This window comes from Rhinolophus sinicus, chromosome 5 (assembly GCF_057876585.1).
Source record: "Rhinolophus sinicus isolate RSI-liver-muscle chromosome 5, RSI-T2T, whole genome shotgun sequence".
NCBI lineage: Eukaryota > Metazoa > Chordata > Mammalia > Chiroptera > Rhinolophidae > Rhinolophus > Rhinolophus sinicus.
This window is the reverse complement of record NC_142505.1, coordinates 107,722,559-107,736,046: the sequence shown is the minus strand read 5'-3', so window position 1 is coordinate 107,736,046 and position 13,488 is coordinate 107,722,559. Positions and strand designations below refer to the sequence as shown.

General features: G+C 43.9%; 1 protein-coding gene across 1 annotated transcript in view; it reads right to left on the bottom strand.

Annotated features, from left to right (window-relative positions):
* BAIAP2L1 (BAR/IMD domain containing adaptor protein 2 like 1) overlaps positions 1 to 9,352 on the bottom strand; it is a 73,972-nt gene extending 64,620 nt beyond the window's left edge. The window contains exon 1 of the mRNA XM_019716460.3: positions 9,019 to 9,352. Within this exon, the coding sequence (XP_019572019.1) occupies positions 9,019 to 9,069 (51 nt within the window). The 5' untranslated portion in view covers positions 9,070 to 9,352. The remainder of the gene's footprint in view (positions 1 to 9,018) is intronic.
* Positions 9,353 to 13,488: the final 4,136 nt, after the last annotated feature.

The following is a 13,488-nucleotide window of genomic DNA, read 5'->3' as shown; positions in this document are numbered from 1 at the left end:
TTTTTAAGTTCGCTAGTTCTTTCCAAATGCCATCCTTATAATAAATAGTATCTGGGGTAATTCTAGTGAACTTCTCAGCTAGACCCCATGAAATGGGTCATCGTGCTTTTGCTTTGCACTTACATTATAGCCCTTACAATCTGAGAAATACTGTTCAAAACTCCAAAATAATTTTAAAATAGCTCAAGTTCATTACTTACATTTCTCAGATACCAGTAAGGGGAATAAAAACTTCTAAAACATTTTTGTTGTTGTTGTTTCCCACCTACGTCTCTCTTAGAGCTAACTTCCCAAAGACTTCTCACAAATTGCCTAAAAAACTCCTCTTGAACTTAACCTGCATGTATAGTAACCTTTTCCTTCTTTCTTCCAATCCAAGACAAAACGAAGTCCCAAGAACTGAACTGGGAAAGGCAGGACCCCTCTGGGAGAGACAAGGGGAGGAGCAAGGACACATAATTGATGACAAGGGAGTGGAAAGGCTGGAGATGCTAAAATCGGGCACTGTTGTCCTGTCATTGCCATAAACTGCAGAAAAGCGTGGACCATCTTTCTTCCCGTGTGGGTCCCAGTGGTGGCCAGTGCTTGGCACAGCTGTGGTGCGTGCAAAAAATAAACAAACAGATGCAGAAAGAATGAGTGTAGGTGGTAAGCGAGGCACATATAAAACAGGTGCTCAAACACGGAAACTATTATTGTGAGGGCTCAGAGTCCCACTGGCCATGGAGTAGGTGAGGATTTACTGACAACCCTGTGATAAGCATGGAACTTCAGTATTTAATCAACAAATATTTCTGAGTTGTTGCTATGCAACAGAACAATGAAGGGTAAAAAAAAAACCAAAAAAACAAAACAAAACCAAAAAAAATCAACCTTCAAAGAGTGGATAGCTCATGGACAGAGAGAAAACTTTGTGCTGATACTTTCAACACTATCTTTTATCAAAATCTACTCAGCTCCACCTATGTGTCAGTCACTCTGGGATAAGAAACTAGGGATAAGCAGTAAACAGACGAAAATCAGTGCTCTTATGGTGTTCCAGTCTAGTAACCACATGCTACTACTGCTAACAGCTAATACACTGTTCCACGTGCTTTCACGTATTATCACATGTAACCCTCACAACAATCACAGGTGGGTACTATTGTCATTCTTACTTAAGATGAGAAAACTGAAGCACAAGGTCAAATGGAGAAATATGACATCGCGTACATACAAAAATCTGGGATAACACAGAGAATGGACTGTTTAGCTGAAGAAGTCATCTTTTCCAAGGGCACAGCTGGACTGAGAGTCAAGTAAGAATGATGTTTTCCATGTTTAACTTAGATATATGCGTATATTGTACTGTCCATGGCTAGCGTCTTGCACCTCAGGCTCCTCCAAGTGTGCCAGGGAGCCCATGCGATGATAAAATACACCATTAAGGTTTTACTCCCCCCAAATTCTAGCACTTAAGTATAAGGAATTAGCATCGTGACTTTCTTTTGCCACTTGAGTTTTTGTGGCCAGAAATGGATTGGTCTGTCAGCTGAGGTCTCAGGCACCGTATCTGCCAGGCAACCGGTGACCAGGGCTGACTCCTGCATTCCTCTCCCCTCCTCCTAACTCAGGACACGGCTGCTCCTTCTCAGAAGCTGAGGAGAAGCATTCAGGGTGTCGGGTGGTCGGCCTGATCAGCTGAGATCTGTTCTGATCCCGAAATCTGCTCTTCCCCGTGTTTATTCTCGGTTACGTATTCTTGTCATCTGGACTTTTCTCCCTACTCACTTTTGACAGGCTGTTATTACCACTTTTGTATCTTTTCTTGTTCTTGTTATTACTGTCTTTGTACCCTTCACTGATACAGCTGCTTGCAACCTCAGGAACAAAGATTTTAAAAGATAATTATAAGAACTGGAATTTAGGCGTTCTCAGGTTTAGTTGAATTATTTTTCTGTTCCATTCATAGTCTCAGGTGAGTAAATGTTAAAAAACGTACTCCTGTAAGTCAAAATTAAGAGAAAAATGGTAAGATTTTAAATTAGGTTTATCTTTGAAATGTTAATTTGCAAAACAGGTAGAAAATGGCTTAGCTTTTTAAACTTTTTACCCATTAAAATGGAGTATATAGATATGTCAATTTTTCCTTTAGCTTAAACATTATAAAAGTCGTCCACTCACCAAAGAAAATGTAAACACTCCAGAAGGTAGAATGTAAGTAAGAAGTAAGGTCTCCCTCAGTGCAGACCTCAAGTGAGCCATCGCTATCCTTAGATATTTTCAGTGAAGGAATTGCTCTTGTTTAGGGACTTTTAAATCTCCAAAGTACCATATAAAGGGAAACAGTTTAAGTAACAAACCTGACGGCATCCTCACCCCCCCCCCACGCTGTTCTCTCTGAAGCACAGCTAGTTCTAGAACAGACATCTTAGTAGGGTGCTCATTTATTTTGCTCCCTGAGTTGGAAAACACATTCTGGTAATATTTTTCATTTAGTTTTGAATGAGAGAGAAAGCAGCAACATTCTACTTCATTTACAGTAGTTTCAGCTTTATCCACAAAGATCTGAGGCAGCTGTTACAAACAGAACACAGTCCCTAAAAAAATGATAAACTAGAAAGACTCAAGGCCTGGGAAACATAAATAGAAGTAGAAAGTCAAGGGTGAGGAAAATAAGAACAAAAGTATACAGACCTGAAAGGTCGCAGAGCTGTAACTATTCTGTACACATCTACAAGTACAAAGTTTATGTGGGAAATTATACCCAACAGTGGTAGACATGAAATCTCAGGTATTCTGACCAATATCCATAAGCTACGACATAAATATGCATCTTTTACTGCTGTTAAAAAAAGAAAGCCCCTCTATGGGTTATAAAAGAGGAAGTGGTTTGAAAAGACCTACTTTATTGGTTGGGGTTCTGGAAAAGAGCATTCTCACACAATCAGATTACAGCATAATTTGGGGCATGTTTTCTGGAGGGGATTTTACAATGTGTAGCAAATATGCTTTAAACCGTACCTACCCTCCCTCCTGGGGAGTTAGCTTAAGGAAAACACCACAGACCTGCACAAAGCTCTATCTGCAATGATGGTCACTGCAGTGCTTTAATAGCAAAGTACTGGCAATGACCTTATGTTCAACAACAGGGAACTGGATCAATACATTATGATGAAGAACAGAGCATCAAAATGTGGAGTCATCAAAATGTGGCAAAAAATACTGATTGACATAGAAAGATGTACTGAAAAATATTAGAAAGAGGGACAAGAGCTAATGGTGTTATCTCTGGGTTGTGTCTCCAGGTGACTTTTACTTTCAGTGTAAATATTCATAGAAATTCCAGAAATTTTCTGGGTTTGGAGAAAAATACAGTTTAATAGAACTCTGAGATTGAAGCCCATACACACACATAAGAAATATGAATGAGTGTTGGAAATGCTAAGAAATATAATTTGGGGGCTTGTTCTCAAGCATGTACAATCTAAGTGGGGAGAAGACCCCAATTAAAAATAACATTTCCTTCACAAACTGCTAGTCTTAAAACCTCTTAATTCAACTGTAACTCATTGAAAAAAAATTTTTTAGTTAGTCTATTATGTCTGTAACAGTAAAGTAGGTACATTTTCAAAAAAACACATAAAAAGGACGTGAAAGGTACCTTCAATACTCAGTTAACAAGAAAATTCAATTATCCCTAGCTCTGCATACCCCCAGCATTGCAGCTTGTTTAAATATGGCTCATCTATGCTGCCAACATCGATTACACAATCAAACCCTTTGATGTGTTCAGCTATGATAGTTTTGGAGCGGAAGAAACATAAAGTTATGCTTTATTCTCCTGAATACCACAACTGTCATGCCTCTCTCAGACTCATGTTCCTAGGTCCTGGTTCTGTCTCCTGACATTAAGTCACCCCTATGGAGATCAGGCTCCTGCTGCAGTTGCAGACTCCAACCAGCAAGCCTGGGGCACACACGTTTCGTCTTTAACTAAAAACGTTTATTTGCACACACCCATCAGAGTGGCCCAAATTAAAAGGAAGGAAAATATCAACTTTTGATGAGGATCACAGAGCAGCAGGAACTCTGATGCACTGCTGGTAGGAATGTAATTGGTACAACCACTTTGCAAAGCTGCATGACAGTTTCTACCAAAGCTAAATATTCAAAGAGCTTAGAACCCAGCAAATCTACAGCTATGTATATACCCAAGAGAAAGGGAGGCCGGTGCCCATCAGACATGCACTAGAATGTTCATAGCAGCACTTAATATCCTGGAATAGTCTGAAAACAACTTGAATCCCTTTCGAGAGAAGAGATAAAATGTAATATATTCTCACCGTGGACTGGTTACTACACCGCAAAAAGAATGAGCCAACTACAATTACTCCAACGATACGGATGAATCTGACAAAACACACCAAGTGAAAGAAGGCAGATAAAACAGGCCAAACTAATTAGTGCCGTTAGAAGTTAGGAGAGTCGTTACCTTGGAGGGGGTGTAGTAACCCGGAAGGGGATATGCCAAGACTTCAGGGGGGCTGGTCATGGTCTACTGCTTGATCTGGGTATTGGTTGCTCAGGTATGCCCAATTAGTGACAATTTAGTGAGCTATACACACCTACGCACACCTTTCTGTGTGTATATTAATTACAGTTCAATAGAAAGTTTTAGAAGTAAAAAATATATTTGCAAATGCCAACAGAATTTTAAGTAATGTTTGTGCTGCTTTAATAATTTTTACTTTTGAATTGCTGAAGAAAAGAGTTGTACAGAATGTTGAGGAAAACAAAAATCCAATGTGCTGCAATCTCACGTACATTAGGTTTCCCTTGGAGGTCAGCCTGTGAGAAGTGCAAGGCAAGAATTAATGTCGAATACTGGAATGCCACAAATGTAAACTCAAAAGGAACCGGAAACTTGTGAATGGTGTCACCTGTCCAAGTGGTCCCACTCTCCCAGACTTCATAATAAAGGCTGCTGCTCTGTCTGCAGAGCAACCATGTTATCATAGTTCTAAAACCTCTTTCCAATCAAGAAAAAAATGTTATGACAGAAAAAGACATCCATTGTTTGGCTTTGTATTTTCATTTTCGCAGACAAAAAGCTACAAGACTGGGCTGTTCAGTTTAATATCGATACTTGGCAACCCTTTCTGCCGCTACCTGGCACATGATTCTTACCGTCCCCTTTTTTAGTCACCATGGAGCCAAGAACAAATTGTCTGGGCTTCTGCAAATCCCATTTTATCTTCAGCATTCCTCAAGAAAGTAGTGTGGTGGGAACAAACGAAGACATCAACTAGTGTATAAAGCTACAGCAATAAACATAAAAGGCAATTGTAAGCTTTAAAAGCTAGACTGTATAGCAGTCCACACTGGAGACCAACCAGGCAGGGACTTTCACTTATACATCCCCAATTAAACCCAAGTTGCGAAAATAAAAACCCAATAAACAAACAAACAAACAAAGCCTAGTACACATGCCTAGATTCTTGCTTTACCCAGTGAAAGAACAAAAGTACCTCATTTTCTTATAATGACGAATCAACAGAACGACAAAAAATGCTGGTGACATCTTAGATCACCAAAGTATAAAAAGGTATTTGATTTGTGCATTTGTTAATCAGTAAAACCTATATTACTATACAAAAATAGGAGGGATGGTGGCTGGCATGGTAAATGGCACGAGGGCATCTGTCACTCATAGGCTTTGGGCTCAGTTTCCTAATGGTAAACAAACAAAATCTGTATCTGCTTCAAGGGCTGATGTATATTTAGAATGAAACAAAGACTGTGAAAAGTGTGAAGGCAAAGGGGGAGCCTGGCATACAATCGGTGCTTACTAAATTAATTAAATGTCCATTTATTTAACACATATGCACGCCCACTATGTGCCAGGACCTTTTTAAGTGCTCAAATACAACAAAACAAAGCTCCTTTCCTTTGGGAGCTCACATTCTAGTTGGCCTGGGAAGAGAGATAAACATAATAAATATATTTTAGCCTAAGGTAATAAGCGCTATGGGGAAAAGGTAAAGTTAGGTAGGGTTTCAAGATGGATGGTGTTATCATCAATGTTAAAGAGTTGTTTGAGCGGGCCTGAGAAGGTGACATTTAAAGAAAGACTTCCGTGTCCCTTTCCTTTTCAAGTGTCATTCTCCCCTCCCCCGCATTCACTGCTGCTTTAGCAAGATTAATGTAGGTAGGACATACCTGGAGGATGTCTCACCCGTCTCTCAACTTCCTAAGACTTTAACAGTTCTAACTTCTAGGAAGGTTGTGGTTACTTTTAATTAAGAGTGTTTTTGTTTGTTTTGAATTTTACTTCTTCCTCAGACCACTGAAGCATGTACTCATCAGAAAACCATGCAAAATCACAAGCAAGCTGCTGAGGGCAAATTATGGGTGTACTATAAACTAAAGTGTGGGGAAGGGGAGGGGTCTTTGGTTTACTTCTTAATCAACAACAGTAGCATTGTTTGACATTTTGGGGCTTATTATCATGCCATTTGTTTGTGAAGCCAGAAAACACACATTCCCCCTGGGATTCAGCAAGGATCTCCAGTAATCATTTGTCTAAGTACATATTTAGAAAACTGCATATAAACATATAAAGGTATTTGATACCGCAGACAGAGGATCACACTGCTTTTATAACCCCCCATTTTCTCTAAAGCATTTATTCCTTTATTTCAAAGTGGGAGAAATTTGAGTATTAAAAAAAAATCTAAAACCCATACAAACAAGTCATAAAATCTCATTTGCAGGTGGCTCTGGTAAACACACCTGGCTAGGTTTTGTTTCTATTCGTAAAACATTGTAGATTGCTAGGTAACATAAAGGAAGTCTCTTTTTAAAAGAACTGCATTCATCAACACTGCCAGATTTTTACCACCTTAAGCTTACACTGTTTTCAGCTTTGGTAGTGGGGAGGTGGGCTGGGGAGGAAGAACCCAGTGAGGAAGTGGTGAAAGAATTTCAGGCTTTCAAACAGACCCGTGAATGTAAAATTTCACTGTGCATTTCCATTATAGCCAAAGCATGAGCTAGCAGCATTCACTGCACAGATTATATATAAACTTGTCTTGAGCTGTACATTCTTATCCCACCATCTCCACGTAAAAAACATGATCCCAAAACATTAACGAGGAAATGGTGATTAAACTCAATCAACAAACATTTGTGAGCTTTCAGTATATTTTAAAACCCCTGGGAATGGAAAGCAAAAGGGACATACCGGTCTCTGATCTTCAGTGTATTGTAACCTTACAAGATATGAAAATTATTTACACGGCCTTACAGCTACAAATACATATAACCAAAACTATGAAATCCACGCTTTTCCCTCCTGCCCCAATTCCCTGGGTAATGTGACATGCCAGAGTGGCTGGCATTTGAGGGACTGTAATTCACTTGAGGATACAGCCCCTTCCCTGGGGTCGTCACTAAAAGTAAAAGGAAGAAGTGGAAGAAAAAGCGAAGAGTTACTTTGGAGCATTTGATTACTTATCTCAGGTTGATATCTCAGGTGAGGTAGATACATGTGCCTGTATTCTTAGAGGAGGAATTTCTGTGTTCACTTTTTAAGCTTTTGTGGCCCTGCGGACACTTAGACTCCACCTCGAAATTGCAATGATCTGCATTCCTCAATAACATACATTTCTCCCTTAACTGAGTCATCAGAGTAGCTACTATACCCCAGCAGAAAATAAGGATGATTTATTTACATACTTTAAAAACACCCCACACTTCGGAACTACCATTTCAGGAACAATTTAATGTTAAAAATCTCAATACATATGTAAAACTTTAACATTCACGTCTCTGGGATTTCTAAAATTTACCCTCTACTGAGGAACTACATGACTAAGGAACAGATTTTGGTCACAGTGATGTACTGAGCCCCAAAATGCTGTGTCTACCGTATCTATCTATAAAGTATAACTTACAGTATTTTGTGTATTCAGGGAATCAATTGAAGGGAATCAATTTTTGGAACTTCAAAGGATAGATTATGAATATATTTTCATGCTCTCTTAAAATTCTTATCCAAGTCAATAAACTCCTCTGATTTTAGGAATTTACACAGACCTTGCAAATCTAGAATCCAAATTTTAGGGCTTAAAAAAAAAATCTATAAAAATGACCACACTGCGGGCCTTAAAAATGACTACAAATGAATTTGGAGAACTTTAAAGTCTCAGGGATTCCACGAGCCCAAGCTGAATTAAAACAAAAGTTGTTTTGTATTCTATTTATAGCAGATGATTAAACACATATCTTATTTCAAATGGAATTCATTTATAAGTATTTAAACTTACCAAACTGACCACTAATCCTAAGTCTACGTCTGTTTCTGGGAAAATTCTCTCATAATAAAACAAATGCAAGTTAAGCGAGTGTCCATCAACGCATTGCTTCAAGTTAGGTCAATTTTATGAAAACCTCGGATATTCTTTAACTCCAATAACCTCACAAAATAATCGATGGACAAAAGCCAAGCTGAACTTCAAGCTGCGTGAGAGAGAGGAGGGTCAGAGGGAGCGGGTCTCAAGCCTCCCGAGCGCAGGGTCCGCTCCCGGTCAGGGGCCGCGGGCGCCCCCCTCGGCTCGGCGCCGCGCGCGGCTCACCTGGCGCCCCCTCGTCACCTGGCCTTCCTCCCCGCCTGCCTCGGCGCAGTCCTGCCTCGGGGGAAGCCGGCGCCCCGCTCTGGTCTCGGGGAGCTTCGGCGTGGCAGCCACGCCGGTGCGGCCATCGACTCCAAGGAGCAGTGGGGAGCAGGGCACGGCCCCCCAAATGGCACGTACCCCCCCTTCCCCAACTCCCCCCAAACACGCGGGTTGTAAACTAAGTAGCTCGTTAGGCTTCTCCGGAGCCGGGAGGGGGAGGGGAGCCTATTCCCGCGTAAAGTCCCCTTCTCACCCACAAGGTAAAAAAGTCCGACCTTCGGCCGGCGGGGCCGCCGCGCTTCCGCGGCCTCGATCCCCGAACCCCGGCCCCCGCGGGTCTCGCCGCCCCCGGCGCGCTTACCCGGTAGGTGCTCTCGGTGAGCCGGTTCACCTCCTCTGGCCCCTTCGACATGGCTGCAGCCGCCGGGCGGGCGAGCGCGGGAGGATGCGGCCGGGCCTCGTGGTCGCCCGACCCTGGGCGGCGGGAGCGCCGGGGCGCGACTGAGGGGCCCTGGAGGGTCGGCCGCCACCACAGCCGTGTGCCCGCGAGAGCCGGCGCGCGCCTCCGCCGCCAAAATGTCAAACTTGCAGCGCCGCCGCGGAAGACCGCGAGGAGCGGAGACGCGGCCTGACGCCAGCTGGACGAGCGGGCCGGGCCAGGCGGCCCCACCTGAGGCCGCCGGGTGGGCGGGACCACGGTGGGCGGGGCAGCCACCGGGTGGGCGGGGCGGCCCCACCTGAGGCGGCGGGGATGGGCGGGGCCGAGCGGCCGGGGTGAGCGGGGAGGAGGAGGGCCGAGCCATGGTGGGAGGGTCTGAGCGGCCCAGGTGGGCGGGGCGGCGGCGAGATGGGCCAAGTGGGCGGGAGAGCCCCCACGTGAGGCTGCCGGGGTGGGCGGGGCCGAGCGGCCGGAGTGGGCGGGGCAAAGGGGAGTTGGGCCAACGGGACGGGGCGTTCCCACCTGAGGTGCAAACCAGCTGGGTGGACAACCTGCGCCCTTTCGCTTCCGGCGGGGAGCTCCAGGTGACGTAGGGACCTAGACACTGGACCTCGCAAGGCGCCTGTAGCTCGCGTTGCTGTTCTGCTTAGACAGGGCCCGCACGAAGAGCGGTCAGACCTCTGGGGTCCTAGAGCCCTCTAGTGTCCCGCACGGAGCTGGTCCCAGAGTTCCCAACACCCAGACTCTCAGCGGGCGCTCACCCCACTCTCAGCCCTGCCTTTTGCGGACTGCGGGCAAAGGGACCCACGTACCCCAGTTGCATTAATTTCCCCGCTTAACCCCTTCCCGCACATCCCTCTCGCTGACCTCAAAGATTGGGGTACCCCGTGGCACGGGCTCTCATACATGGGCAGGGTCACTTGTAGTTTGGGAAACTCCTCATCTACAAAAAAAATAAATAAATACCAAGATATGGTTATAGGAATAGCAGTGTGTGTTTAAGCTTTACCTTGAGAACGACTTTTAACTCTGCTGCTTAACCGTGCTATTCACAAGATCGTGACTAGATTTAGAAACCCATGCTGAGCTGAGGTGTTGTGGAGGCACTCGAGTGCAGTGGCTGCTGACGCTCCCTGTAATGTCTCCACCCCAGCTCCAGCCCCAGCCTAGTCCCTGAGGATCCCGAATAGGCTTCTTCCAACAGGAATCACCATTTAGCATCTGAGACATTCACCCAGCAAGAGTGGCAGGAAGTTTTATTTTGGTTTTTAAAAACTTCTAAACTAGTGCAATAGCATCTTTTATGGGATGTTAGAATATGAGGCTTCTAAACTGCTTCTGTGACAAAGTTCACTAGGAAATGTACACAAAGAAAGCGCTGTGTGGCCCGGACGGGATCTCCAAGAGTGTGAGATGCTGCTGGACTTAGAACAGAAACTACGTTTGAACTCGGGGACAAGGTTAACAGGTTTTGCAAGCTGTAAAACATATGCTTGGGAACCAAAAGGTTTTGTGTTCTTGGATATTGGGGGAAATCACCCATCAGCCCTAGGTTTCAGGCAGCGGAAGCAGCTGCCTCCTTTCTTAACAGATTTCTAGCATTGGGCTCATCAGATTTGCCAGTTGGGTTTCCTTTGCCATGTTGAGATAGACTCATGGCCTCATAATTATCACGGTATGTATTAGGCTCTTCAAGCATGTCTGTTGGTTTTCGTTTAAACTTGAAAATTACCACCTTGACTTTGCACGTCAGCTTTGAGAACTTTCCTCTGTGCCTTCTGATGAATGGGGTCATTTGATCTCAGCTGCAAGGCAGTCAACAGAGGAACTGGAAGGAGAGCAGAGGCTTAACCTTTAACAACCTACAGCTCAGTAGTGTGATTTAAAGCCAGAAGAAACAGATGAACAAACCACCATAAAGTCGCTATCTCAGATGGCTTGATTTGATTGCCAAGGTTGGAATTCGATCGAAGGACCAAGTTCATAATTGTGTGCAGATCTTCAGATAGCTATTTGGCCATCTTTAAGTCTCCTTTATGGAAATAACTTCCTGGTTAGGACATTCTGCTCCTTTAGAAGTCTGAGAATGGTCAGTTCTTGGTCGGTAGGTACCAAGGTGAAGAGCAGTGCTGTTCAGCCCCCAGCTCAGGACTCGGCACATGGATGCCTGGCAGGTGTGTGTTGAACAAAAGGACAAGTGAGTACTAATCACGTGCTCTGTGCCAGGCCCTCTGCTGGGGGCTGCAGGAGTACAGAGTGAACTGGGCTTGACCCAAGCCTTTCGTACATGTGCAGGAGGTAGAATTTAAGGATGGCGGCAATGAAAGCTGTAGTAGACATAGTGCTCTCAACAGGCCATTTGTATTAGGTTCTTCAAGTATGTTTGTGGATTTCATGTAAACTTGAAAACCCACAGTCTTAGTTGTTTTGAGGCTTCATAATGCTCAGAGCAAGGGGAGTGAATCGATAGAAAGGAATGACTCAGGAGAAGGTGAGGAATCGCCGCTGGCTTTAACAATTCTTCACCAACCAAGAAAGCCCTGCAGCCACTCTCCAGCTGCCCAGAAGGCCGGCTTGAAGAAGAGCTGGCCTAGCCTCACTAGAAATCAGCCCCACGCCTCCCCAGGGAAGGCAACCAAGGTTGCTTTCCTCTTTTAGCTCCTGCGCGAATGCACATAATAAAAAATCCTGTTTATATTAACAAAAGGTGTAAGACACAATTGCAGGTGATAAAATCAGTAAGATTTTGAACAGGCTCTTGTTTTGAGGTTGATGCCTTCTTCTGCACTTACTGTGGGGCCTGCTGAGGTGCACTCAGCCTTGATGGATGCTCTGGGATGTCCATGAGAATTCTACTGTTTTGCGATAATAGAGGTCCCTGGCAGTAGCAGTAGTTTGGGGCAAATTCCCATATAAAATACCAGGAGAGGGGCCGGCTCGGTGGCTCAGGCGGTTGGAGCTCTGTGCTCCTAACACCGAAGGCTGCCGGTTCGATTCCCACATGGGCCAGTGGGCTCTCAACCACAAGGTTGCCGGTTCAACTCCTCGAGTCCCACAAGGGATGGTGGGCTCCATTCCCTGCAGCTAACAACAGCAACTGGACCTGGAGCTGAACGGTGCTCTCCACAACTAAGATTGAAAGGACAACATGACTTGGAAAAAAGTCCTGGAAGTACACACTGGTTCCCCAATAAAGTCCTGTTCCCCTTCCCCAATAAAATCTTAAAAAAAAAAAAAAATACCAGGAGAGAGGATGGGGCTTGAGGTGTTCTTATTCTGAGAAAAACAAATGTGAACTGAAAACTCATTTACCTTTCTCTAATGTTCTTCCAATCCAAGCAGCAGTAACTTCTCCAGCATGCCAAGTTCACTACTGCTGTAGTTTTTCACTAGCTGTTCCCTCTGTCTAGAATGTTCTCCCCACCGCCCCCGTAGCATTTTCCCATGCTTTGGACTTCAACCTAGATGCAACCTCAGAGAAGTCTTCTCTAACCGCTCAACCTGAAGTAGTATTTTAGGCCTTCTGTATCACCGCATTCTATTTTCATTCTAATAGTGCTTATCGCTGGTGATAGTACGCTGGCTGAATAATGGCTCCCCAAGGATTTCCAAGTCCTAACCCTCGAAACCTGTGAATGGTACCTTATATGGCAAAACGGACTCTGCAAATGTGAACAATATGTGGTCTTTTGTGATTGGTTTCTTTCACAGTATAGAGTTTTCAAGGTTCATCCATGTCGTAGCATGTATCAGTCCTTCATTCTTTGTTACTGCTGAGTAGTATTCCATTGTATGGATGGACCACTTTTTTTTTAATCCATTCATTCATGGATGGACATTTGGATTGTTTCTACTCTTTGGCTACTGTAAATAGTATTGCCGTGAACATTTGTGTATAAGTTTTTGTGTGGCTGTACATTTTCATTTCTCTTAGATACATACCTAGGAGTAGATTTGCTAGGTCATATGGTCATTCTGTGCTTGACATTTTTAAGAACTTCCAAACTGTTTTCCAAAGTGGCTGTGTTATTTTACATTTCCACCAGGGTTCCAATTTTCCCACATCTTTGCCAGCACTTGTTATTGTCTATCTTTTTGATGATAGCCATCCCACCGGGTGTGAATTGGTGTCTCATAGTGGTTTGATTTGCATTTCCTTAGTGGCTAAGGATGTTGAGCATCATTTCATGCATTTACTGTGTATCATTTTTGGAGAAATGCCTGTTTAGATCCTTGGTCGATTTTTAAATTTTGTTATTTTAATCTTTTGATTATGAGTTGTCAGAGTTCTTTATATATTCTGGATATAAATTCCATATCCGATATACAATTTACAATTTTCTCCCCCATTCTGTGGGTTGTCCTTTCACTTCCTTGATGGTGTCCTTTAAA